This window comes from Amblyomma americanum, chromosome 3, assembly GCF_052857255.1.
Source record: "Amblyomma americanum isolate KBUSLIRL-KWMA chromosome 3, ASM5285725v1, whole genome shotgun sequence".
Taxonomy (NCBI): domain Eukaryota; kingdom Metazoa; phylum Arthropoda; class Arachnida; order Ixodida; family Ixodidae; genus Amblyomma; species Amblyomma americanum.
Window position 1 is genome coordinate 148063823 of NC_135499.1, and position 23444 is coordinate 148087266.

Sequence of the window (23444 nt, forward strand, 5' to 3'; positions counted from 1 at the left end):
GCAGCTCACACCTCGAAAAGCATTACGCTGCTTAGGCACCAGTTTTCTCGGTGCTGTCCTGCCATACAACCATTTCCAAGCGTTCTTGATGACGACCTTCGAACATTTGAGGTGACATTTTGTGCGTAACTTTACAGGCCTGAGGAATATGAGAACGAACAAACGTTTTTCCAAAAATTGAGAATTTTTTCTGGTTACATTTTTTCTTTTTGAAATTTGAGAGTGGCTTTTGGGCATTATACGCCAAGAGAAAAAAATAGTTGGAAAATATAAAAAAAAACTGTTCACTCATAATTATGGAGTGAGCAACAAATGAATGCTCACACCTCGTTCTCTCTTATATTGCTGACGACTGTACCGGCCACCGCTCCTTAGTGCCACTGGTCTCGAAATTAAATCTCTCTTCACCCGTCTTTAGTGGATCCGCCGGGTTAAACATGACAAAGAAGGCGTTAAGGTATGTCAGGAGGTATTTTAGAAGCCTCTCCGTTTTGGAGGCGACATGGTCCAGAAAATGACACTTCAAGTATGGGATTTGTTCTGAAACGCATTTAGGCACCAGCAAGTGAATGAAAGAAAAAAAGTGCAAAGATAATTTCTCTATGCGAATTTATTTTCTTCGCGACCCTGGACCGTGGACTGAGCGGTACGCGTGCCTACTTTCCGCTCCAACCGGCGACTATTGCCCCGACGCTGTGTGAGTCGAGCGGCTCTTCTCGATGCGTCACCGAACCGTCATGTAATGACGCAAACTTTGCAGGATACAGGACGCTGCTGTCGCTGCTTTTTTTCTGTGTGCCGATGGTGCAGCGCGTGACGAGAGGTCGGAATGACGCGGCAAGCGTTTCTGCAACAACCGCGCAAAACTTTACATGCACAAAAGTAGCCGAAACAGGTTGTGTGCAGTATCATTTGCTGCTATAGCTTGCGTAAGGCTCAGTAAGCGTAAACAGACATCACAAAGAATGGCGTCAAGATGCAACAATGCTTTTGAGAGCGTTTGGAATGCAGGCACGTTTGACACGTCGTTGGAGGCGACATACAGTTGAAATAAAGTGTTTCTTTTTTTTATTAATGTATTGTTCGACTGCTGTCGGGTGCAATCTGAATTTCCAACCGTGCATTAGGAGAATACCCGGCTGTAGAAGCAGTTCACTGCAACCGTATATTAAGACAATGCACGGTTGTAGGATCAGTTTGAGCGTATTGTGACAAGTTCCACTCGCCGCGGACACCTCCGAGTGATAAACGTGGCTGAGGAATTGGGACCTGATGTGTATTCAGGTCCCAGCATGGCACTGAATGTTGGCAAGGAAGAAACTGCCTAAAGTGCAGCAGGTGCTACCAGACGGCATAAGCTAGCATTGAGAAAAGGCATTGAAGACGCACGCCGAATAGTTGAAGTTAGCTGGTGTACCTTTTAGCAAGAAGAGGGCAGACTGGCTGAGGGAACAAACGCTGAATGACATCCTAGTCGAAATCAAGAGGAAGAAATGGGATTGGGCAGGTCATGTACTGCGAAGGCAAGACAACCGCCGGCCCTTAAGGGTAACGGAGTGGATTCCAAGAGAAGGCAAGCGTAGCAGGGGCCAGCAGAAGGTTAGGTGGGCAGATGAAATTAGGAAGTTTGCAGGCATAGGGTGGGCGCTGCTGGCAAAGGACAGGGGTAGGCATGAGAGAGGCCTTTTTCCTGCAGTAGGCGTAGTCAGACTGATGATGGCGTTATGCATTTTGCTGGGCAAAGCTCACAGCGGACGGACGGATGGACAGAAAGGCGAGTAGTATGTCGAAGGAGTTTCTCTTGTGGGCTGTAGAGGTACTGCAGGACTTATTTTGTTAGGTTTTACTGTTCGTGCCTCACTGTTACTTCCCTATTTCAAACCACAGCGCTGAAGATATCGTCGGACGTCGCTGGTGCTACGGTCATGGCAGTGGGTACTTCGTCTCCCGAGTTGTACTCAGCCATCATTGGTAAGCATGAGATTTATTGTGATCAAAACAGTCACGACGCTGCCGAGAGAGAAAAATCACTGTAAGATTGCAAAGATAGTGGCAACTGTGGCAGTAATCTGCCTTTTTTATTTGAAAATTACAATTACAGCAAATGTGAAGGGTAGATGTATTCTGTAACAATTAAATTGCAGCTTATATTCTTGTTGACTAGAACGAATAATCATAAGTAAAGGTATTTAGTGAAGGTGAAATCCTGGTGTGGTTGGAAACTGTGAACAGTTTGTAGGTCACAATTTCTCTTTATCCTTTTTTGTCGCTCATCGTTACTTTATTGGTTTCCTAGAATTTTTTTGCATGTAGGACGGTTATTCAATCATGATTGTTTCTTGTCAGCTATCAGTAAATGCGGACAGACGAAATTTAACTAAGGAAAACATATATTCGTGTATGCTACACAGTACAGTTCTACCTCAATCCCGCCGCGGTGGCTGAGTGGTTATGGCGCTCGGCTGCTGGCCCGAAAGACGCGGGTTCGATCCCGGCCGCGGCGGCAGAATTTCGATGGAGGCAAAATTCTAGAGGCCCGTGTACTGTGCGATGTCAGTGCACGTGAAAGAATCCCAGGTGGTCGAAATTTCCGGAGCCCTTCACTACGGCGTCTCTCATAGCCAGAGTCGCTTTGGGACGTTAAACCCCACTAAACCAAACCAAATCAGTTCTACCTCAGCTGACAACCTTGATTGCTTTTCAATGTGAAGGTGTTTCAATGAAGCGCGAGAATGCACAGCCGTCAGTATGTGCGTGCTTTTGAAGAGCAACAGGAATGTTTTGTAGCGATAGCTACATCACGTCGGACGTTGCGGTGCTACGGTCATGGCTGTGGGCGCCTCATCTGTGTGGCTGTGGGCGGCGCAGCCACAAAGTGGCGGCGCCGCCACGCTGTCACGTGGTTGGTCACGTGGTGCGGATCAACCGCAGCGGCGCGGCGCCGTGGCTGATCACGTGGTTCGTCACGTGGTTGGTCGTTCGGCGCGCCGGAGAAACCGAGCTGCAACAGCTGTGCGCATGCGCCGTGTCAAGTGGGATGAAGATGAAGAAGGAACGCCCAGCGATACGGAGCGTCGAAAGACTGACTGCAATTCAACTGAGCGAGTTCCACTCGGCCAGCTGTAGCTATCGCGTCACTCCAAGTTTAACCAGAGCTAAACTACAGCCATTTTTTTTAATTTGACGATGATATGTGCGTGAGAATTTTCACCATATGGTATTAAGAAGGCCTGACATGGAAAGTTGAAACGTAGCCGGGCGTCAATGGAAGCGAGTAGTATAGTAGAATGCCCATAATGTGAGATCACTGGTAAGAAAGATAAGAAAGAAAGAGATCAAGGGGCACGAATTTCAGAGTCAGTTGTCAAGAATTTCAGGTTGTGCGATGGGATTACATCTACTCTTCACATTTGCTGTAATTGTAATTTTCAAATAAAAAAAGGCAGATTACAACCACAGTTGCCACTATCTTTGCAATCTTCCAGTGATTTCTCTCTGTCGGCAACGTCGTAACTGTTTTGATCACAATGCTTGTGTAAGGGGATTATGTGTGATATGACCCACTGAGCATTAATGGGCCTCGTAGTGACCAATACGTTATGGTCATCGCTCATGACCCTTTCGCACCATCCTCCATATCATTTATTGATCTCGTGGTTGATGACATTTTGCCATGTAACGTTGCGACGTGATGACGCCATTTCATGTGGCTGACGACCTCGAGATGTCAGGGGAGAGTGTGGTCAGGCGATAATAGCTGTCGTTGCAAAAGAACGATCAGGATCTTCCAGAAAACAAAACTTCTCAGAGCTTTGGGTTCTCTTTTTGTGTTTCCCTCCTTAAGATGAGAATCGGTGCCACCTGGACATGAACTTTGAACCATGTGGCAGGAAGCTTTTCCACCAAACTAATCGCGGATGATGAAAATATGGGTTAATTATTATAACTTGGAGATTAAGACGCAGTTTAAACGGCGGAAGCATTATAACTCATCGGCACCCCAAGAGACGCCTTTGTAATGGCCGGCTGGCAGTGAGACGTTTGTAACGCTTTTGGCCAGGGTTGAATAGGCAATAACAGATTTTCTGCCATTTGGATACTCCATTTGATGAATTATAGAAGAATCACCGAAAACGACTGGCGCATCATGGAAACAATATCCGTTGTTTTGTGGCGAGACATGCATAAGGCTCACATTTCCCTAGTTGCGTTAGTGGTAGCTCACTGACACGGATGCTAATCTCCTCACATATTGCCTAAATCTTCTTATATTTTGCCACATTTCCGCACGTTTCTACCAAGGACGTTAATTTTCAAAAGCAGGCATTTCCTTGAAGATGCCACGTAAATTAGTGAGATGTACTAATGGCTCGGAAACTAACCGTAAGATTTCGACGAGAGTGGAGTATGCGGATGCAAGAAAAGTCTGTAGAAGTGTCTGGATGTTAGCAGGAGCTGCATACAAAAAAAGTAACAGTCCAATAACTGCGCAGACTTTCATGTTTTTCCGAGAATTGAATGTGGATGAGGAGGAATCTTTATAAAGTACCCCTCGGAAGTCATTCACAATCAGTAGGTGTCGTATACGGGCAAAGCATGGTCACGGACTGTTCCCAGGCCGTAAACACGTTTCTTCTTGTGGCTCAGTGTGGCAAAAAAAAAAAAAAACACCAACTGCTCACTGAGGGCGTACGTCGTCCTCTAGCGTCAAGGTTAAGGACTCCACTAGACGGCAGAGTGGACAGGCAGATACATCTTCGACAAAAGAATAGAGACCTGGCTAGGAAAGAAATCCCTCAACTATTATCACCGCTTGGCCTGGAACGACTGGCATGAAATGCTTTTTTTTTGTGGGAAGACATATTTCTTTGTTTTCGTGCACGTTTCTTGATGGAACGGCGTGGAGCTGGCGAGGCAAGAGAGATGCCAGTGCTAAGCCTCTCTCTTTGTCAAGAATAGAAAATTAATCACGCAGGTTCCTTTGTAACGGAGGGAGACATCGGCGTCGGCGCCATTGTGGGCTCGGCAGTGTTCAACATCCTAGGAGTCACCAGCGTGACGGGCATCTATTTGCTCTGCACGGTGAGATAGCTGCCTGCCAGCGATACAATTACGTACACTCCAGCGAGCGGCCGACAATTTTTCTCACAGCGGTGTTCTGCCTGCCTTACTTGATGCTTGTTTCTGAGCTGCATGCTCATATACTTCAACCACTTGCCAGCACAAAATAAAATGAATGGCCCGAAACGTCTCTCCCCCCCCTCCTTTCTCACTTTGCCGACGGACCTTAGTCTTGTAATGGCGTTACAGGCCATCAAACGAGGCTGCGTGCGCACGGCCTGCGAGATGTTTCCGAAACGTGCCGGCTATGCTCACAACTGCAAGCGCCAGGCCGGGTGACAACGTGGGGCCTTTTGTGAAGGCTAGCGACCGGCGGGGCGCTCATTGTTCTCAAGGCAGCCTAATGATTTTGGCGGTGAGCATGAGGGCCACTTTCGGCTGCTGTTTGCGTCCGCTGTCATAGAGAAAGCTGGGAGCAGTCGCGCTTTCGGGCAACTGCTTTAAGCAGCACGCCTCAGGGGAGATGGAGAAAGGGCTTTAGGGTAAATAATAATAGGACGCTGGTTTGTTTTGGGTGAAAGTGTTTTCGGCTCGGTGGCTTTGTTATAGGAACAGCACTGAGCTATGATTTAGTCTTTATGTTGTACAACCAGGCGCTCGGCAAGGACGTGGTCGAAGAAGTAATACGCCGCGTATTCTTCTCAAAAATTAACAATCTTTTTGAGACACAATACGCCGTGTATTCTGTTGCAAGAAGGTTATGAATGTTTGAGGATATAATGCTGATGATGGAATAACACCCCTTTGCAGACAGTACAGCTGGAATGGTACCCTATTGTGCGGGACTGCCTACTGTACGTGGCCAGCGTCAGCGTGCTTGCGGCCTGCATCGCCGACAGCACCGTCTACTGGTATACAACACGCACAGTTCGCTCTCTGTATCTATTGGGGAGCGCAGTTTGGTGCTTTCATTAAGTAAAGGTGGCCGAGGACCATATCATCTGCATAGTTTGAGTAATTTACTAGAATGTTGTTGGAATAATCAGTTCTTGTCGCGGTTGTCGAGCGTTAGTTTTAATAAGCTGAATCTCTTACTGCCTTACAGTAACAGGGAGGATTCCAAGGGAGCGGGAACGGTTGGGGGTGATAATATCAGAAAAAAACTTGTGTGGTAGAGTGACCCTGGATCGATCGGCCAGGGCTAATTGGAAATCAGTTCAAGAGGCATTTGTCTTGCAGTGGACCTGATGTTTTGTCGAGCGAATTGTAATTTGTCTCACTGATCACTTTCGACATGATCTTACGGTGCCTGCAAATTTATATGTTGGTGTCATAGCTGTGTTCTTAAAGGGGGTGACGTAAGAGCACGAAGACTTATTTTCTACGGCAGTGGCAGGATGCTCTACACAGATGCTCCAGTGATATATATGGCGATGTGGAGGACTAGGAAGTGCTGCAGCATGGTGCAGTGGAAGGTGTTTCACATGGTTCAGGAAGTGACTGAAGGGTTGAAGGATGAAGAATGCAATTGATTTGCTAAATATAAATACAATTTAAGAGCTCATGCTGAAGAAAGGAGTTCTGAAGAACTGAAAAACCTGGAGAGGGAAGCTCCTAGGCTGCTTCGAAGACCGACAGACACTGTTGCTCATGTATTTTTTTATTCGTTCTCGCTCTCATTCTGTTTGCGCCCTTGGCGAAATACATTAGACAGTTTGTTCTCAGTCTTCACTGCATGCTAGATTCCTTCACTCAATCTTTGGGTGACTTTCACTTTTGGAAAGATTTTTGACCTGTCTGTATTGCACCCTGGGGAGCACTTTCCCTCTTTTTTTTTTACGCGCCAGTCATATTATAAACAGCCGCCGCGGTGGCTGAGTGGTTATGGCGCTCGGCTGCTGGCCCGAAAGACGCGGGTTCGATCCCGGCCGCGGCGGTCGAATTTCGATGGAGGGGAAATTCTAGAGGCCCGTGTGCTGTGCGATGTCAGTGCACGTTGAAGAACCCCAGGCGGTCGAAATTTCCGGAGCCCTTCACTACGGCGTCTCTCATAGCCTGAGTCGCTTTGGGACGTTAAACCCCCATAAACTAAACTAAACCAAACCATATTATAAACTTCTCAGAGTACATTTTGCACTACGCTTTCTATACGCAAGCCCCTTAAAGCAGAAATAACCCTTCATGGCGTCGCGGCGTAAACTCTGTTGTTATGCATGACACGTGCTTCATCGTGCCGTGTTCATGTGTGCACATGTGTCTGTGCAGGTACGAGGCAGCGTCCCTGCTGTTGCTGTTCTGCGTGTATATCCTGGTGATGCATTACAACCCGCAGCTCAAGAGCCTGGCCCTCGCTCAGGTGCGGTACTGTCGATTAAACGTGCCGTTTTTGGCTTGGCAGTACGCAATGATGATAAGGTCATCATGTGACGAGTAGCTGGATTTTTGGGGACGTTAACCTTGAAAATTTCTTGCGTTCGACGCTGCCTATTCAAGAGCACCGTTATTGTTCTGTCTCCTGCAGATACAGTTTTAGGCCGAACATAGCAAATTTTTTATCTGAACAGCGATAGCACTTTGTTTAAAAAGTACCACTGTTCACTGGACATGCTCAGTATATGCAGGCCACAAAACTAAGAGCAACACGCCCGACAGAAGATTAGACACGACAGCATGTGTTGCGTCTGCCATCGTGGATTAGATAAGGGTCCGGAGATGACGGAGATAATGAATTCTACAATAGTTCGAGCCTTGGCTACTATCCTTGTCAAAGAAGACAGGTAACCAGGAAACCCTTTATCGCCAAACGCTAAACTTGGGGTATTTAGATCTTACTATGTCGGATAGAACTGAAGAAGTAAGAGGCAGATTCCCCTCAACGGATACCCTCCAGCCAATGGCGTTGACCGATGGTAGTGGGCTGCCGGTTAAACCAATTTCACGGAGCTACCTGCCAGCCACATGCGATATCACGCGAAGGATTAGCCGCGTCGTCATGCTAATTGGTCGACGGCATTGGCTAAAGAGCCTCCACTGTGGGATGTTTGTCGTTTCGTTCTTTCACACAGGATACGCTAGTAACGTGTGCTCCTTTTCTGTGTCTCGTCCGTGTATCTCGTCGTTTTAAAGAAAGTCGTACAGCCCCCCACTGCACTCTTCTGAATTTCGTTCTTGAGTTGCGTCCGACTATAATGTACTATTCGACCTGATAATTTTTTTGTTATTCTCGAGCTCACTGCCGGTTGCTGTTGGTTCCTACTAACTTGGCGGTGCCAGGCACTGGAGAACAATACTTGATCTTCAAACAGCGTGATGTCAGATGTGAGGACACATGCATGGAAGTATGGTCTGTTATAACTTTACATTCATAACACGCAGATAGTCTGGAAAAGCAATAATGGCTCATTATCATCCTTGCACGCCTTCACGTGACTACTCATGCAGGTAGACGACTTGGTGGCATACATCAAGTCTGAGAAGGCAGGACAGCATGGGAGGAACAAGAGCGCAGCGTCGACAGCGCCGCCCTGCGCTTCCACAGCGAACGAGGTGGCGGCGCCTCTTCTATACCCGAAGAGCGGGTCTTTGCCATCGACGATGGAGCCAACCGAAGCAAGCTTGGTTAACCCGAGGAGCGGGAGCCAGGCGAGGCTGAGGTCCACAACTGAAAGAGGCTACGAGGACTGTAACAACGCCCACCAGTCGACGACTATAGACCGTCACACCACTGTGGTTGAGATTAACGGTGGTGAGACGAATGTGGCGCAGCCAGACATGCTATGACTGGAACTAGTTGGTTGTACTATACAGGGAACAAAAGTCTCCTCGACACGCGAAAAGCAGTCCAGGTGCATAGATGCAATGTCCGCCAAAGGCTACGTTTTCTTGCTGCCATACTTGTGTAAACGAGTATGACTTTCAGGTTCACAGGTGTGGTCTCGAGTCACTTGCAGATGACAACGCTATCTTTGGTTTCCGCATAGACGTCCTGTAGACTTTTGTCCCCGATTGTACAGCTGGCCAAATCTTTAGCTGCGTGCGTGACGGCCGCGTTTTGCGTGCTTCTGCAGCTTATGACGGAGCAAACTTGCGCAAATATCAGATTAAGCAAAGGCTCACTAAACCCGTGCTTAATATTGAGCTTGCTTCGTCGCAAAGCCAGGAGCGCAGAAAAAAGCGGCTGTACATGGCCGCTTGCTACTGGCGGCTTATAGACCTTTCCATCGGGCGAGGGGGCGTTGAAACGCCTCCTCTCTGGGCTGTTGCAAACCAGTTCCGCTGCCGCTTCCACCGCACTAGCATGGGGTGCAGATAACAGCCCTGCGAACAATGCGGAGATGCCCAGGGAGCCCTCATTGGAAAGGTCTATAGGTGCACTATGGAAGCCAACTGTAATGACGATACACCAGAGAAAGAAAGTAGATAGGACACGCTGGCACCTGGTTAGAAATGACGCAACGCAGAAAGGGACGTGCTCTCTTATTGCGAACATACGTAGACACTTCAAGCAGTGTCCGTGGATGTTTATTTCATGTGGCCTCACTTCTATGCAGTGCTTAGCAAGTAAGTTCGTAGCAAGACATTTTATTAGCTTTTTTTTAGGAATGTTGCATGTTGCTGGTGTGATCGCAGTAGGAACGGCTACCGCTGTAGTCGTTGCGCTGATTCTCTTTAGAATTCGATAATAGCATGTGTGGATACATTGCGTTTCTCCGGTTGCTAAAGCCACCTGTTCTTTATATGCTGGAGGGGGTGTTTTTTGATAGAATTGAGATTCGCAAAAGCGCTTCCTCGATTCATCATAATGTTCCCAGACTGTTGTGCGCATGTGCGAAAAGCAAGTTACCGGCAGCGCGAGCGTACGGTATGTGTTTTAAATAGTCCAAAGAACCGGCGCCTTCACGGGTATGCGTAAGCATTTCAATAACAACAATAATAATAATTGCTTTTTTGAGGAAAGGAAATGGCGCAGTATCTGACTATCATATCGTTGGACACCTGAACCGTGCCGTAAGGGAAGTGATAAAGGAGGGAGTGAAAGAAAAAAGGAAGAAGAAAGTGGATTTTCGGGGAGCGTGGAATCTCACTGGTGATGCCTGGCTGTTTTGATAGCAAAAACGAAACTGCCCTGCTCAAAACTTTTTATTTGACTGCTGTGTAGCTGTTTTAGACCTCAGAAATATAAATTGGCTCGAGTTATTTTAGCCTTCCTCGTTGAAGTGCATAAAATCATTCGAGCTTCGATGTCGTCCTCAGTGGCTATGGATTGGTTTTGTCTTGGGTGCTTCATAGGCGACTTTACTGATGGTGGTACGGAGAAATGTATTCGAAATACACGGCTTGCTGCGATTAAGCGCAATCACAACGTAAAATCACGTGCCAAGCTTCTTACCGACAACATAAAGAGATACCTTTGTATTCTGAACCTGCTTACATACTGCTAAGCAGTATTTAATTCTCGCAATAACGATGTCGGTGACGTTTATTCTAGTGCGTGCACTGGCGATCTTGTGAAATATTTCAGGGATGAAATCCACGAGCTACTCATTGTCGCAATTTTATTCCAGTAGCATAGACCGCAAGCTATTGAGCAATGGACACTCTAGCCTGAATCAAGGTTTGGAGACGAGCATTGCGTTCTGCTCGCGTTGAAGAGAAGATGTCATTGTTCGTTTTACAACTTCCTCTGACTGTGCAGGAGAAGCAACAAGCGTGAGGCGACAGTTTCCACTAGAGTGCTATTTTGACGCACCCGCGAGTCAACTACACAGCTCTGGAAGCCACCGGCTCGCGCTCGTAGTGTCTGCCTCAGAACCAAAGGAAGCTGTCCTCTTTTCAGAAACAGCTTGGTAGCCGACGCCATGCCCAACACTGGACTGTGTAAAGCACATGCTTGCACAACTGAGGAGGCTTAGGGTAGGAGACTCACGCAGGACGTCGCTATAGTCCAAAACCGGCGCAACCAGGTAGCCGTGGAAAGGGATGTACTCCTCATCCCAACCTCTTACCGGTACACTAGAAGCCACGACCTCGAGGTGACGGCTTCCAGACCTGTGTGGTTGGCCCGCGAGCGTGTTAGAATAGTGCGTCTGCCGAAGTCATCGCCTTGCGCTTGGAGCTTGCACACATCTACGAATAAACCCAGAGCAGGCATTCTTGCGTTTCTATGCGCAGATAAGTGTGCACACGAGAATCATGCTGTTCCGTAGTCTCACTGGCGCGCCATTTTCGCAGCATCTCGTCACGCTTGGTTAACGTCATCTTGCGACAACTGCTTTCGCTGACGGGCCATGTTCTCAGCGCGCCTTAGCAGTGCTGTTCAATTGATTTCCTCAGGCGTTGCCGTATCCTTGCAAGACTTATCGTCCTGCCTGCAGTTATAGCGTGCTAACTCACGTGCTTGAAGCAGAGTCCGTGCACGTGCTTTAAAACAACACTTCTTTGTTACGTTCTTTGCGGCAGTGCGCTTGTAGAAGCGCTCCCATCACACCTCTAAATAATAATAATTGGTTTTGGGGGGAAAGGAAATGGCACAGTATCTGTCTCATATATCGTTGAACACCTGAACCGCGCCGTAAGGGAAGGGTAAAGAAGGGAGTCAAAGAAGAAAGGAAGAGAGAGGTGCCGTAGTGGAGGGCTCCGGAATAATTTCGACCACCTGGGGATCTTTAACGTGCACTGACATCGCATAGCACACGGGCGCCTTAGCGTTTTTCCTCCATAAAAACGCAGCCGCCGCGGTCGGGTTCGAACCCGGGAACTCCAGATCAGTAGTCGAGCGCCCTAAATACTGAGCCACCGCGGCGGGGCACACCTCTAAAATCGGCAGTTCTGCTTGCGCAGTTGACTCATCTGTGAGTAGAGGGAGAACATTTGTTTAGTTTCACAGCACGTACGAAAGTGTGCGATGTTTGTCCAATATTGTTATCGCATTGGTAGGGGCGGTGTAAGAATAACTTGCTTATGCATCCTTATGAAGCCAAAAAATGGGGGAGCCACTTAAGCTCATCCTTAAGGGCATAGCTCGATTACTTAATACATTCGATACCATATATGCAGAACGTCATTCTATACTTTACATTCATAGATCCCTGGGAGTCCTCACACCCCTCCTGGCGCAGTGGTGCAGCGGTTAAGTGATGCGCCACTGTCGTGTGATAACAGGTGCTCCCAGCAGTTGGCCTTGTGTGACCCAGGTTCCTCTTCCCTAGCGACCGATCCTTAATTTAACTGCCACCTGCCACGGTGGGAAGTTTGCTTACTATCTGGTGGGCAGGTTGTGATGACGCCGCATGGTCACGTGACCTAGGTGGCCCACCTGCCTTCCAGATTTCTCTTTGGAGACCACCTGCCAGAGCCATGCTCGTGATTTTTCGCTCACTACGCCGACAAAACCGATGCCAGATTTTCCGGTGAACGGGGCCTTTAACGCTGTCGCTTTAAAACTCGCCTTTTCTTCGCTGTATGATCCCAGAGGAGATGAATGCATACGCTCAGTTACTGAGCTATCCGCCATCTGCCCACGGCTGTCTGGTATCCCTGTATTTCCTCTTGTTTAAAAGACAGATACGGGGAACGAGTGCATAAGCAGTAGGGCGCCATATAGATTTTGTTTATGTAGATTGAATCAAGGAGATCAGGGAGTGAAGTTAGCTCATTTGATGCAAGTTAACACTTGCTTGCTAACTTGTAGATTCTTTAGAAGTGCAAATTCAATTTATGATGTAAGACATTCTAAGAAAGGTGCAATTTTTAAAGCGGATGCTTCGTGGTAGAGCACCCTTGATATTCTGTTAATCTAAATTGCACTGCACCTTTTTAATAAAATGCCTCTTTGAAATATATAATGGACGGAGAATTTATTTGCTTCGTAATGGTGACAACAATATACAAACAGAGCGGAGCACGAGAGGTCGATGTGAATGCGTCATTCGCTGCTGTCTCGGTATTTTTCCGAACGCGCACAATTGGACTCACTATCGGCTGCCAATCTAGCTTTATTGAGGGCACAAACACAAAAAGAATCGCCAGCGTCACGAAATGTTACCTTAAATAGGTCATGCACTGTCTTCATTGCAGACAGGCCTGATAGCAGATGCTTGCCCATCTCCAGCAGTTTAAATTCTAGTATTTAGACCTATGCTTTACTGTCGTTCATTATAATGTGTAATTACATGTAAATCGTTCAACAATACTCTACACAAAACACTACTGGCTTCGCTTGTGTAAGTTCGTTTGTAACGCGAAGTTCTGGTTGTACCAGTAATGATTCTTTCGTATCGTTATCTCAACCACCCTTTCCTCCTGTTTTTCTTCTGACTTGCATTTCTCTCTTGAAGAAAACTATTCAGTTGTTTCTTCCGGCATTTCGTTCAAAATGTGGCATCGGTGCAGTTTCTGTCAGGCCAATTTTAGCAGTTTCCGTCTGTACATACATAAATATGCCATAACCTGCTAGTGTCTATGGCGGAAACAGGAGATGATTTATGCACTTGTACGGAAAGAATTAGTTACGCCGTCTGAGTTTGAGCTCTTCTGTTGTAGAATAGTTTCAATTGCACTTTGCGATATAGTAACTTTGAAGACACTGATACTTCTACGCTATAAACACTCGCTCGAAACGGAATCTCTGGAATAAAGAAAAATGATGCGTTGCTTTCTAGACAAATTTTGTGCGTTGTAGTGGTAATAATATAACGCGGCTGAATACTTAAGGCCATCCCGAAGAGTGAAGAACGTGGTGCGCAGTGAAAGAAGTTGAAATGAAAGAAATAAGTTGAAGTCAGTGCAACGGACGCAAAAGCAAAAATAAAGTGAATTGCCTTCTCCCTCTCCTTTGCACCTGATGGACGAGCGAGCCACCACGTGCTATTGCTCCTTGTTTGCACGCCTGAAGTTAGGGGTCCATCTGCTCCTTTATGTGATGTCACTTGGTGTGCTGTAATTCTGCATTTCCTCTTGCTCATGTGGGCTTCAAAAACTCTGAAAGCTACTGTTCTCCTTCTAGAGGACCGTAGTGAAATTCTTTAAGCCATTCCTCTAGACCCAGTGCGCCGGTCAGCACTTCCACCTCGCAGCACTCGCTGCAGAATCTGCTATTTCAAACGTTACAATTTAAGCATTCGTGGAGGTTCCTCTACTGTTTGTCTAAAACCTAGGCGTTTGAACACGATAATGTCAATGCGGCACTCGTGAAGAATTGCTACATAGTGTTTCTGGATCGTTCTGTTACATGCATTCCTCTCGAGCTCTCCGCTCTGCATTCCCTTTTTGTGTGCCTTGACCGCAGATGCCGACGTGGGCTTCGTGAAGCCGTCATCGCCCTCGGAGTCTGGTTCGTGCTCTCGCTCGCGCACCGGCAAACCCGGCCGTCGTGGGTGCCTGTCCCGCGCATGGTGGTTGGCCACCCTTCCGGCCTCCGTGCTTCTGCGGCTGACGGTGCCGGACTGCCGGCGGTGGCCGCGCCTCTACCCACTCACCTTCGTCATGGCCGTCGTCTGGATAGGCTTGCTGTCCTACCTTTGCGCATGGATGGTGACCGTCATCGGTACGCCCGCCTCAATCCGCTGCATTCGCTTCTCTTTGGAAGACGGTGCACCGCAGAAGAGTTTTGTCTCGTTCATAATAGCAAGTAAAGGAGACGAGACGTCACTAACGTGGAAAAGTGGCAGGCAGGAAGCGCCGACCCTCGCGATGAACTGTTAGCGGAGTTCTCTCGGTCCAATAGGAAAACTTATTGAACTTTACGTTTTGGTGCTTTTATGCACAGTAGGGGGAAACAGGGTGACAACGCACGCGTTAAGGGATAGCAAGACACCGTGAGACGTAGGCGGACAGTTTTATGGAAGCAGAGGCCAACCGCAAGTTACATTTCAGATAATCAAAAACACGGCTAGCTTCGTTGGTTATGTTCATTATGTGGCTGGTCCAAGAGAAAGAAGAAATGACAAAGAAGAACGGCTACAATGCTTTTAGTATTCTTGGGAACTTTTGCGTTAATTTCATTCATACCAGCTGATGAATTTAGTTTCATGGAATCGATTAACGCGATTATTCCTTTACGGTCAAAACGTATGTCCGGCATAGGAGGATAATCAAAGTAAGGGTAGTCAGGCATGTCGCCTACAGGTTCGTGGGTGAAATTGGATGAAAATGTATAATTCAATGCTTCGGCCGCGTAAGGGGGTTAAAAAGGTGAACCGTGTTCGTCGAAAAGTGATATTGGCGCGGTTGTTTGTGGGTTTATAGCCTACAAAAATTGCTTGAGGTTGTTGTGAAGCATATCTGGTAATGTAGATGAGAAGAAGCTTTTTTTGGCTTGTGTTGCGTGAGAAAGGAAGTTCTTTTTCGACAGCATGATACTTTTCCCATGCGTGCTTATGGATGCACGAGAGCGCTAGCCTGCGCACTGTGAATAGACAGTCGCGGTTGGATCGTGTACGGGTACAGGCACAGTGAGAACGCGAGCGTGATAGGTGACACTAGCCGAAAGACCGCGCGCTGCGTGACTTGTCTTTTATGCGTGCATGTGCGTCCTGTCTATTCGACGCCGTAAACTCTCGTTACAGGGCGAAGCCCTCTGGCAGTCTAGCTCGCTTCCACCGGCAGTCTGTGAGAAAGCCGCCAATAAAGATGGCGTTGTTCAAACACGAATCGGTTTGCGTTTACCTTTGAACGATGTATGTCGAAACAATCGCATCCTATTTCGATTGCAGACGAAAATGACGAATACGTCCTTGTGTAATCAATCTGTCCCTGAGGAAACTGTGTCAGTCTTGAGTGGTCGTCGTCACTAGTTTGACACCTGGACAACATTGTCCATTGTTTTATCGCGAATCTTCTGGGCTACCTTGGAGCCGATATCTAGTATAGCAGCCTAATTGCGTCATTGAGCGGCGCGAAGCAACTTGGGTCGATATTTCGTCGCTAACACTCAAAGGCAGCCAGACTCGTGTGTCTCTGAAGAATTCATTGAGCAGTACAAGTATCCATTAAAAATAGGTAATTGGCTACGGTTGCTGATGAGTTTTGGTACATCTCAGCAAAGTTAAAAGCACCATACAGCTCACAGCAGTTTGGTCCAAATGACATGTAAATACACGTATATTTTTGGTGCTATGCTAAAGCTTTTGATTCAAAGCACCAAGTCTCCACATATATATTTCTCTGTCCGCGAGTGTCTAGCTCACGTATGAGAGGCGGAAACTGATATGCGCCAAACAACTATGCAGTGTTGCACAGTATCCGTGCGTTTAAGGTGCTCTTTGTAATCTAGTTAAATGCCTGCACAAATTATGCAATGCTTGCGCAAATTGTTACCGCACGTTTTTTTTTGTTTGGTCCAGGCTACACTCTAAACATACCAGATTCGGTGTCCGGGCTCACTATCCTGGCTGCAGGGATCAGCGTACCTGAAATCATCACCACAGTCCTCATCGTGAAAATGGGTGAGCGCCACGTAGCCTTTCCGCTTGAAGAAGTGCAGTAAAGAATCTTAATATATGAAAATCTCAGTGTGCGGAAGCACCGAAGCACATGAAAAATGACTCATTCTAGTGCGGCTGCGTTATCAGCCATAATGCCAAAAGGTCGGCAGTCTTTTAGATCTCCCCCAGTGAAATATTTCCTTAATGCTCGTTCTGAACGTAAGCCTGCCAATGACGGCCTGTTTGGTACTGTTGCAGCATTCAGTACATTTTAGGGATGAGCTGAGCATGATGAAGGCGCACCGGAAAAAACGGTATGAAACGCGTGTTGACACCCATTATTACTCTTGTGCATGCGAGATATTTATTTATTGAATGTGCGCTCATGTGCCTCCCTGTGTTGTGCTATGCGCCCATTGAATCCATGGAAGGTCAGCCTAAAGGACCAACCTGAATGGACCTGAATTAGAATAGCCTTGTTGTTCACACAAGAGTGTCTAAACACGAGCTGCAGCGTCTGTCTAGCCGCTGGTTTGTTCTGTAGCTGTTAAAATGAAACGGGAATTGTAGACAATCGTGCTCTTTTGTGCGCAGGTTGCGGCAACATGGCCTTCAGCAACCTCATCGGCAGCAACATCTTCGATATACTGTTCTGCTTGGGCCTGCCATGGTTGATCAAAACCCTGTCTAACAGCGGCGGTCAACTGCACATCAACAGCGGCGCACTCACCTACACGACGCTCACACTGCTAGGCACTACTGTGCTGATGTTAGTCACGCTGTGCGCTGCCAGGTGGCGCCTCAACTGGCGTGTGGGCCTTGTCTGCCTCGCACTGTACGTCGCCTTTCTGACACTGGCATGCTGCTACGAGCTGAACTACTTCGGACATTTCAACCCTCCCACGTGCAGAGAATGACACTGATGTCCTTGTACGAACCTGTCCATTATGAGCGGCGTGTGCACGTGTGTAGATGCTGTGGAAGCTTCACTGTGTGTGTGTCGATCGGGCTTTTCGTATTCTGGACGGATGTTGGTGTGCGCCAAACCTTGTGGCCCGCTTGCTACGGTGGAACAGCGCCAACCTTTTACTTGCCGCTGCTGACGAAGGTGTACTTGGAGAACAGTCATCGTGCGTGATCTCGACGCCTGCGGCTACGTCCTCCCAGTGAATGTGTACATTTGTAAGAGTGATACCATTTGGAAGTGTTTGTGTGCACGCTATTTTTGCATCGTCGCCTGTAGATGAAAACTCTGTGCAAAGGTGGAAACAATGAACTGAAAATCATGTTTTACTCCTGGTGCGTACGCAGTGTTGGCACAAACGCCTCCGTAGTGTTTTGATCTACGTGTAATAAGTTGCACGAAACGCCACTGCTTGACGTCAGTGTGCCGTGATTGGGGCAACAGCGTTATATCCAATTTTCGGTTTGCACGGTGCTGTGTACAGGGCTGAGCTGAACTTATCGGAAGGTTCGAGGAAGCGGACGCGAACTGCGGCATCCGTTAACGAAATGGCTCTGTTGACAGCTGTCCTCTACCGTGTGCGTCTTTAAACAACGCTACGTTTTGTCTTTAATTCTGTCCTCTAGACTCCAGCGTGGTAACAAGAGCCAGTCAAGAAATTATTTACTTAGGCTGTAGACAGCGCTGTGCGCAAAATGTTAGTAAATAACGTAGTTGCCGCAGGGCTGGCATGAGAAAGTTCGACGTTCTTTAGCCGCCCCCCTTATCATTCGGTTGAATTGAGGCGGTCAAGACGGCCAGTCCCCACTTAAAATGCATAAGAGGGGTATTTAGAGCGTAAATCTTGGGAAGAAATAAATGCGGTTTTTATCAAGTGTTATGGAGAATTTCGCCGGAACAAACCAGACTTCTTTATTGCTGATTTTAAAACAAACGTTGTATGTTAAGAGTTCGAGGTACTTACGAACATCTGACTCACCTCGTCGTTCTCAGCGTGTTTGACCGTTTAGTGCTCAGGGCGCTGAAACTTTGGATGGAAGCTCTGAGCTTGTAAAACAAGTCATTTGTGGCTGAAGAAATGTAAACGAAAATTTAATTATTTCCAGATCGAAGATAATTTGATAATTAAAAGAGGATTGAATAAACCACCTTCTGAATTCGTTGTGACAATACGGTGCCCTCGTACCCTGGTCCAGTCGGATAATAGTTTCAGATGCCATAATCATTCCATCAGCATTTCATCAGCTTAGCAGTACGTCCATCGAGATTTTTGTGTTTTTTCGCCGCGAGTATTAGGTTCCAGTGGCGAGCCGCCTTTGCAGCGCAGCTCCTGTATCTGTGGCAGGTCATGCATCGAGTACGCTTTAAGTGATATGTTGAGAAATGAGATTTGTAAATGCTGTAATGAGTTACCATTCTTTTACGCACTAGAAATAATACGAATTGCGTCATTGCTGCCTGTACTGTATGTCATTTATCGGGAATTACAGGCTGAACAGTGAAAGTGCTTTGAGAAATTTAAGCTCCCTTTAAAGGCTGTATGCCATGAGAATAGGTCGTAATATCCGAAGCCCCAAGGTGACTTCGTGTAGTGTCTGTGATACACGCAGGTCAGTTCCGATGTTTCTTACTGCTAAAACGTGGTGAGGCATGTATGTATACACAATCGATACATCAGGTGAACATTGAGAAAAGCGTTCACAAAATAAAGCGCACGCGAAGCGCAACGCACTTCGCTGTACGTGCTTTGGGCGAATATCTTCATTGGTTTTCATTTTCTCTATGTTCGCTTGAATGTATGAACCGCTAACTAGGCGGTGCTTTATTGCAAAATGACTTTACTGTCCAAAAGCACCGAAGTTTGGGCAAGTTGGTATCGGTATATCTTGAGAACACGAAGCAGCACGAAAAAACGGGGACAAAAAAGACACACATACGTCAGCATTCGTCCTGTCGTATGTGTGTCTTTTTTGTCCCCGTTTTTTTCGTGTTGCTTCGTTTTCTCAAGATAGATCATTACCAACTGGCCCAAACTTCGCTGCTTTTGCATAGTATTTCTTCTACACTGAGCTCTTTCCTATCACACCAAACCAGGCAGAAAAAAAAAGCAGCATTCGTCCTTTCGTATGTGTGCCTTTTTTTTCCCCGTTTTTTCGTGTTGCTTCGTGTTCTCAAGATGGATCAATACCAACTGGCCCAAACTTCGGTGCTTTTGCATAGTATTTCTTCTACACTGGGCTCTTTCCTATCGCACCAAACCAGGCAGAAAAAAAAAGCAGCATTCGTCCTGTCGTATGTGTGTCTTTTTTGTCCCCGTTTTTTCGTGCTGCTTCGTGCTCTCAAGATGAATCAATACCAACTGGCCCAAACTTCGGTGCTTTTGCATAGTATTTCTTCTACACTGGGCTCTTTCCTATCACACCAAACCAGGCAGAAAAAAAAAGCATTCGTCCTGTCATATGTGTGTCTTTTTTGCCCCCGTTTTTTCGTGCTGCTTCGTGATCTCAAGACTTCACTGTCAACATTCTCTCCTAAAGAAATTATTTGTCTACAGCTCATTCAGTAATTTTGTGGGAAGAAGCTTAGCGTAGCAGTCACTACTAGTCTTCATCAACTGAACACTGCCATGAGAAGCGTTTTGTTTATGGCATGCGTCCACTTTACATTTGATGACTATGGGCGGGTTTGTACAGTACCAGAGGTTCATCGTCTAGTATCGTCTTCACCTCTTACACACGATGATCCATCAAACTGTTCCGACGCATTTATTATCATTTTTAAATAAAGTTCGTGCTGTAGCATAGCAACGCTTTGTGTTCTCGTTCTTACAGTACACGGCTTGCTTTTTTCTAGTGTAGTGTCACCAAACTACCCTAAACTTAGTTTGCGGTGTTAGGCCCTAATGACTGACTTACTCATCACTGTCCGGTCGAGTGACTGAAACTTCATGAGTTTAAACTTTGGGACAAAGGTGAACTCTTTCCTTGCCGTGCCCACAGAGCATGGGTCGCTGGCGACCCATAGATATCACGTGTTATTTCAAAGCTGCCAGTGTACTTCAAACTTTTTACGCTATCAGTTATGTAGTCCATGCAAGAAGCCAGCTTTTAGTTTGGAAGTAATTTGCAACTTTCCTATAAAGCGGTGAATTTTGGTGCGGGACTGAAGAGCACGGTTCGCAACTTTTCTTAGCGAGTATCATATATTCTCTGATATCTTGACCGTCTTGAAGACGACCTCGGGGTTGTCAATTTTTTTGGCTTTCTAGATAAATTTTCTTGAACGCTAATATAAGCACTAGGCCTCAGAATGATGCAAGATAGTGTGGTTTTAGTTTTTGTGGGGAATACTTTAAGAAAACAGTCCAAAACATCAACTGCTGTCCACCGAGGAGCATTGTTTTCTACCTGCGGCCGGTTTACATATTTTTGTGCCGCCTATGATGTGATAGTTGTGTTCGCAGCACTGCGGCTCGTTGTTTGCCGTGTGTCCACATTATATGACGAAAAGTTTTCTCTGCAATCCATAAAGAGACGGCCGTTTTGCCCGAAAAAGAACCTGCACCTACCCCCTGCTCCCTCTCGGCCCTCGCCCGGCGCATTGCACTGTGCAGTGAACTCAAACAGGTAACAAGGTAAAGAGATATTATCTGGTTCTTTTCTCAGCAGAGGAAATACAGTTTCAGTCAGCAAGAATAAGTAGGTTCGGATGATCATCCTTAGCGAGAACCTTGAACTAAAGCAGATAACCCATGAAAGAGGTTGCAAGTGCAGAGGCACGTCATTCGATGCTTTGATAAATTACAAGAACATTGTTGAGCTTTTACTATTGCTTTCTACAGGAATGATGCCTGCTCGTTTTCAGTTTTTTCTCTTCCTAGGTTATTGTACCAAAGGAATTTTAGCGCTCTCCTGTGCTCGTTGGATGTCTGTATGTGCATTTCAACTCCTTCAGGCATTGACACATGGAGTTTGGTTAGTGATCAGGTTTCCTTTTTTTGTTAGCTGAGAATGCATTGAGGTGCAGCACTATTTTCATTTGAAACCTATAGTCACTTTATTCTGAAGCATTTTGTGCACGTCACACCTATAAGCCATTTTTTTGTTGTGTGATATTTGCATATGTCTTCTGATTTTATGCACTCGTCGTAATTAAATTTTTGTAATTTATGCTTTTTCTTGGTAATAGACGATACACGAAGACGAAGCTGCTTGGAGGTCTGGTAACACCGCGACCGCAGAGGGAAATAGCTAGGAGAAAAAGAATGTGGGGAGCGCATCTGACAGAAACTAACGGGTGGTCATTAGCAGCCTACCAGTATCGCTCTAGAGGAAAACATATAATAGCTGCATCTTGCGAATACTCACAGAGCAACGAGCCGTTGGAAGGGAAATGGTAGGTGTAACATTAGAGACAGGAAGAAAGCAAAGCAAGCCAGGGAACAAAACCGAATTAATCAAATCCTAGCTGAAATCGAGAAGAAATGGGTACGTGCAGGGCATGTAATGCGATTTCAAGATAAGGCAAGCGTTGCAGGGTTCGGCAGAGTCTGGTGAGCGAATGAGATTCGAAAGTTTTCGATGATAAGATGGCAGCAGCTGGTGCACGGCAGGTTTAATTGGAGGCCAATGGGTGATGCCTTTGTCCCGCAGAGGACCTATTTAAGGTGATGATGATTATGTAGAAAACTTATGAGTAATCACCACAGGAATTAGAGTAACTATTAATACAAGCGTAAGATTAGTTAAAATACGAGCGACACCAAAGCATCTCTAACACGCTTTTCTCACTACATGCCCATCAGGTATATTGTGCTGCATTGTAATACATAAAATACACTGCTCTATTATTTTGAATGCCTTTTGTAATCAGTTTTAAGGATACCAGTGTAACAGTTTTGCAGGTACGATTAAGAAAACCGAGTCGGCAGTCACTAGCCCATGGGCCACTTGACTTCCGCTCTGAAGTTCCTTGAGAGTTTCTGGCATACCCGTTCATATTTGCTTAGACATTTCATAGCGTTTTTTACCAAGACATTCAGAACGTTAGTTTAGTGAAATAAGGGCCATATCGAGGATAACGATCAACACTCTTTTACAAATCATTGAGCTGCATTACTGAAAACGATACTTTGTCATTTTAATCTTCATACGTTTTTCATTTTCTATGTGGCCTCACATTTTCTGCTCAGATTTTTCCCACCGATCGGCAAGCTTGAAAATGAGCTCTCCGGTGAAACGCTGTTCCAGCCCTGTATAAACAGTGATGCACCACTGCAAGGCTCGCCTTTGATGTCTCGGATTATTGGCCCAGAATTTTATCCTTTGAATATCCGAACGAGTGGAAATTCGAAGGAGCCAGATAAAAGCTGTAGGCGGGCGCAGGAGAGCTTCAACCTCGTTATGTCAGTTTTCTCCGCAGTTAAGCGAGCAGCATGGTGGCCCGCATTGTCGTGCTGCAACATCACTTTTCTTGCTGGCCGCTTATCGTGCCATGCGCGACAGAGTTTCTTCGGTGTTTAAAAGTATTGAGCAGGATTTATTGTTTGCCCAGATTGAGCGAAATCAAGCCGATAAGAGACCTCCCGGTTCCTAGTAGACGGTGGACATCGCTTCGGCAGCGGACTGTACATTTTTCGCATTATTCACTGACAAATATTTTAAGCGGTGTTGTTCAAAGCTCTGTCATTTCGTTGGTTCTCTGAGTGGTGAAACTGGCTTCGATCAACAGTCACAATGCCCAACAAAAATAGTCTCTTTTTTATTATAGATGTAGAAGTTCAGAGCTGAAAGAATCACCCTGAACTTTGAGGTCCGCGGACGATAGACGTCTAACGCTGCGACCACAGATTATTAGGTACCACACTTTTAATATACTGAAATGCACGGTGACCTATTTTATTTCATTTATTGTTGCTCTTCTGTCTTCTTCGGTGAGTGCATCAACGGTTTTCTTAAAACATGTGTCGCGCTTGTCCGAGGGCGATCATCCCCAGG

At 46.5% G+C, this 23444-nt stretch overlaps 1 protein-coding gene across 2 annotated transcripts in view; it reads left to right on the top strand.

Moving 5' to 3' along the window:
- LOC144125140 (sodium/potassium/calcium exchanger 5-like) overlaps window positions 1–20256 on the top strand; it is a 49120-nt gene extending 28864 nt beyond the window's left edge. The window contains exons 4-11 of one of the 2 annotated variants that reach the window (XM_077658257.1): window positions 1888–1971; window positions 4976–5082; window positions 5872–5972; window positions 7327–7417; window positions 8503–8806; window positions 14348–14605; window positions 16404–16505; window positions 17079–20256. In XM_077658257.1, the coding sequence (XP_077514383.1) occupies window positions 1888–1971; window positions 4976–5082; window positions 5872–5972; window positions 7327–7417; window positions 8503–8806; window positions 14348–14605; window positions 16404–16505; window positions 17079–17401 (1370 nt within the window). In that variant the 3' untranslated portion in view covers window positions 17402–20256. The remainder of the gene's footprint in view (window positions 1–1887; window positions 1972–4975; window positions 5083–5871; window positions 5973–7326; window positions 7418–8502; window positions 8807–14347; window positions 14606–16403; window positions 16506–17078) is intronic. The other variant, XM_077658258.1, reaches the window with a different exon arrangement.
- The last annotated feature ends 3188 nt before the right edge of the window (window positions 20257–23444 follow it).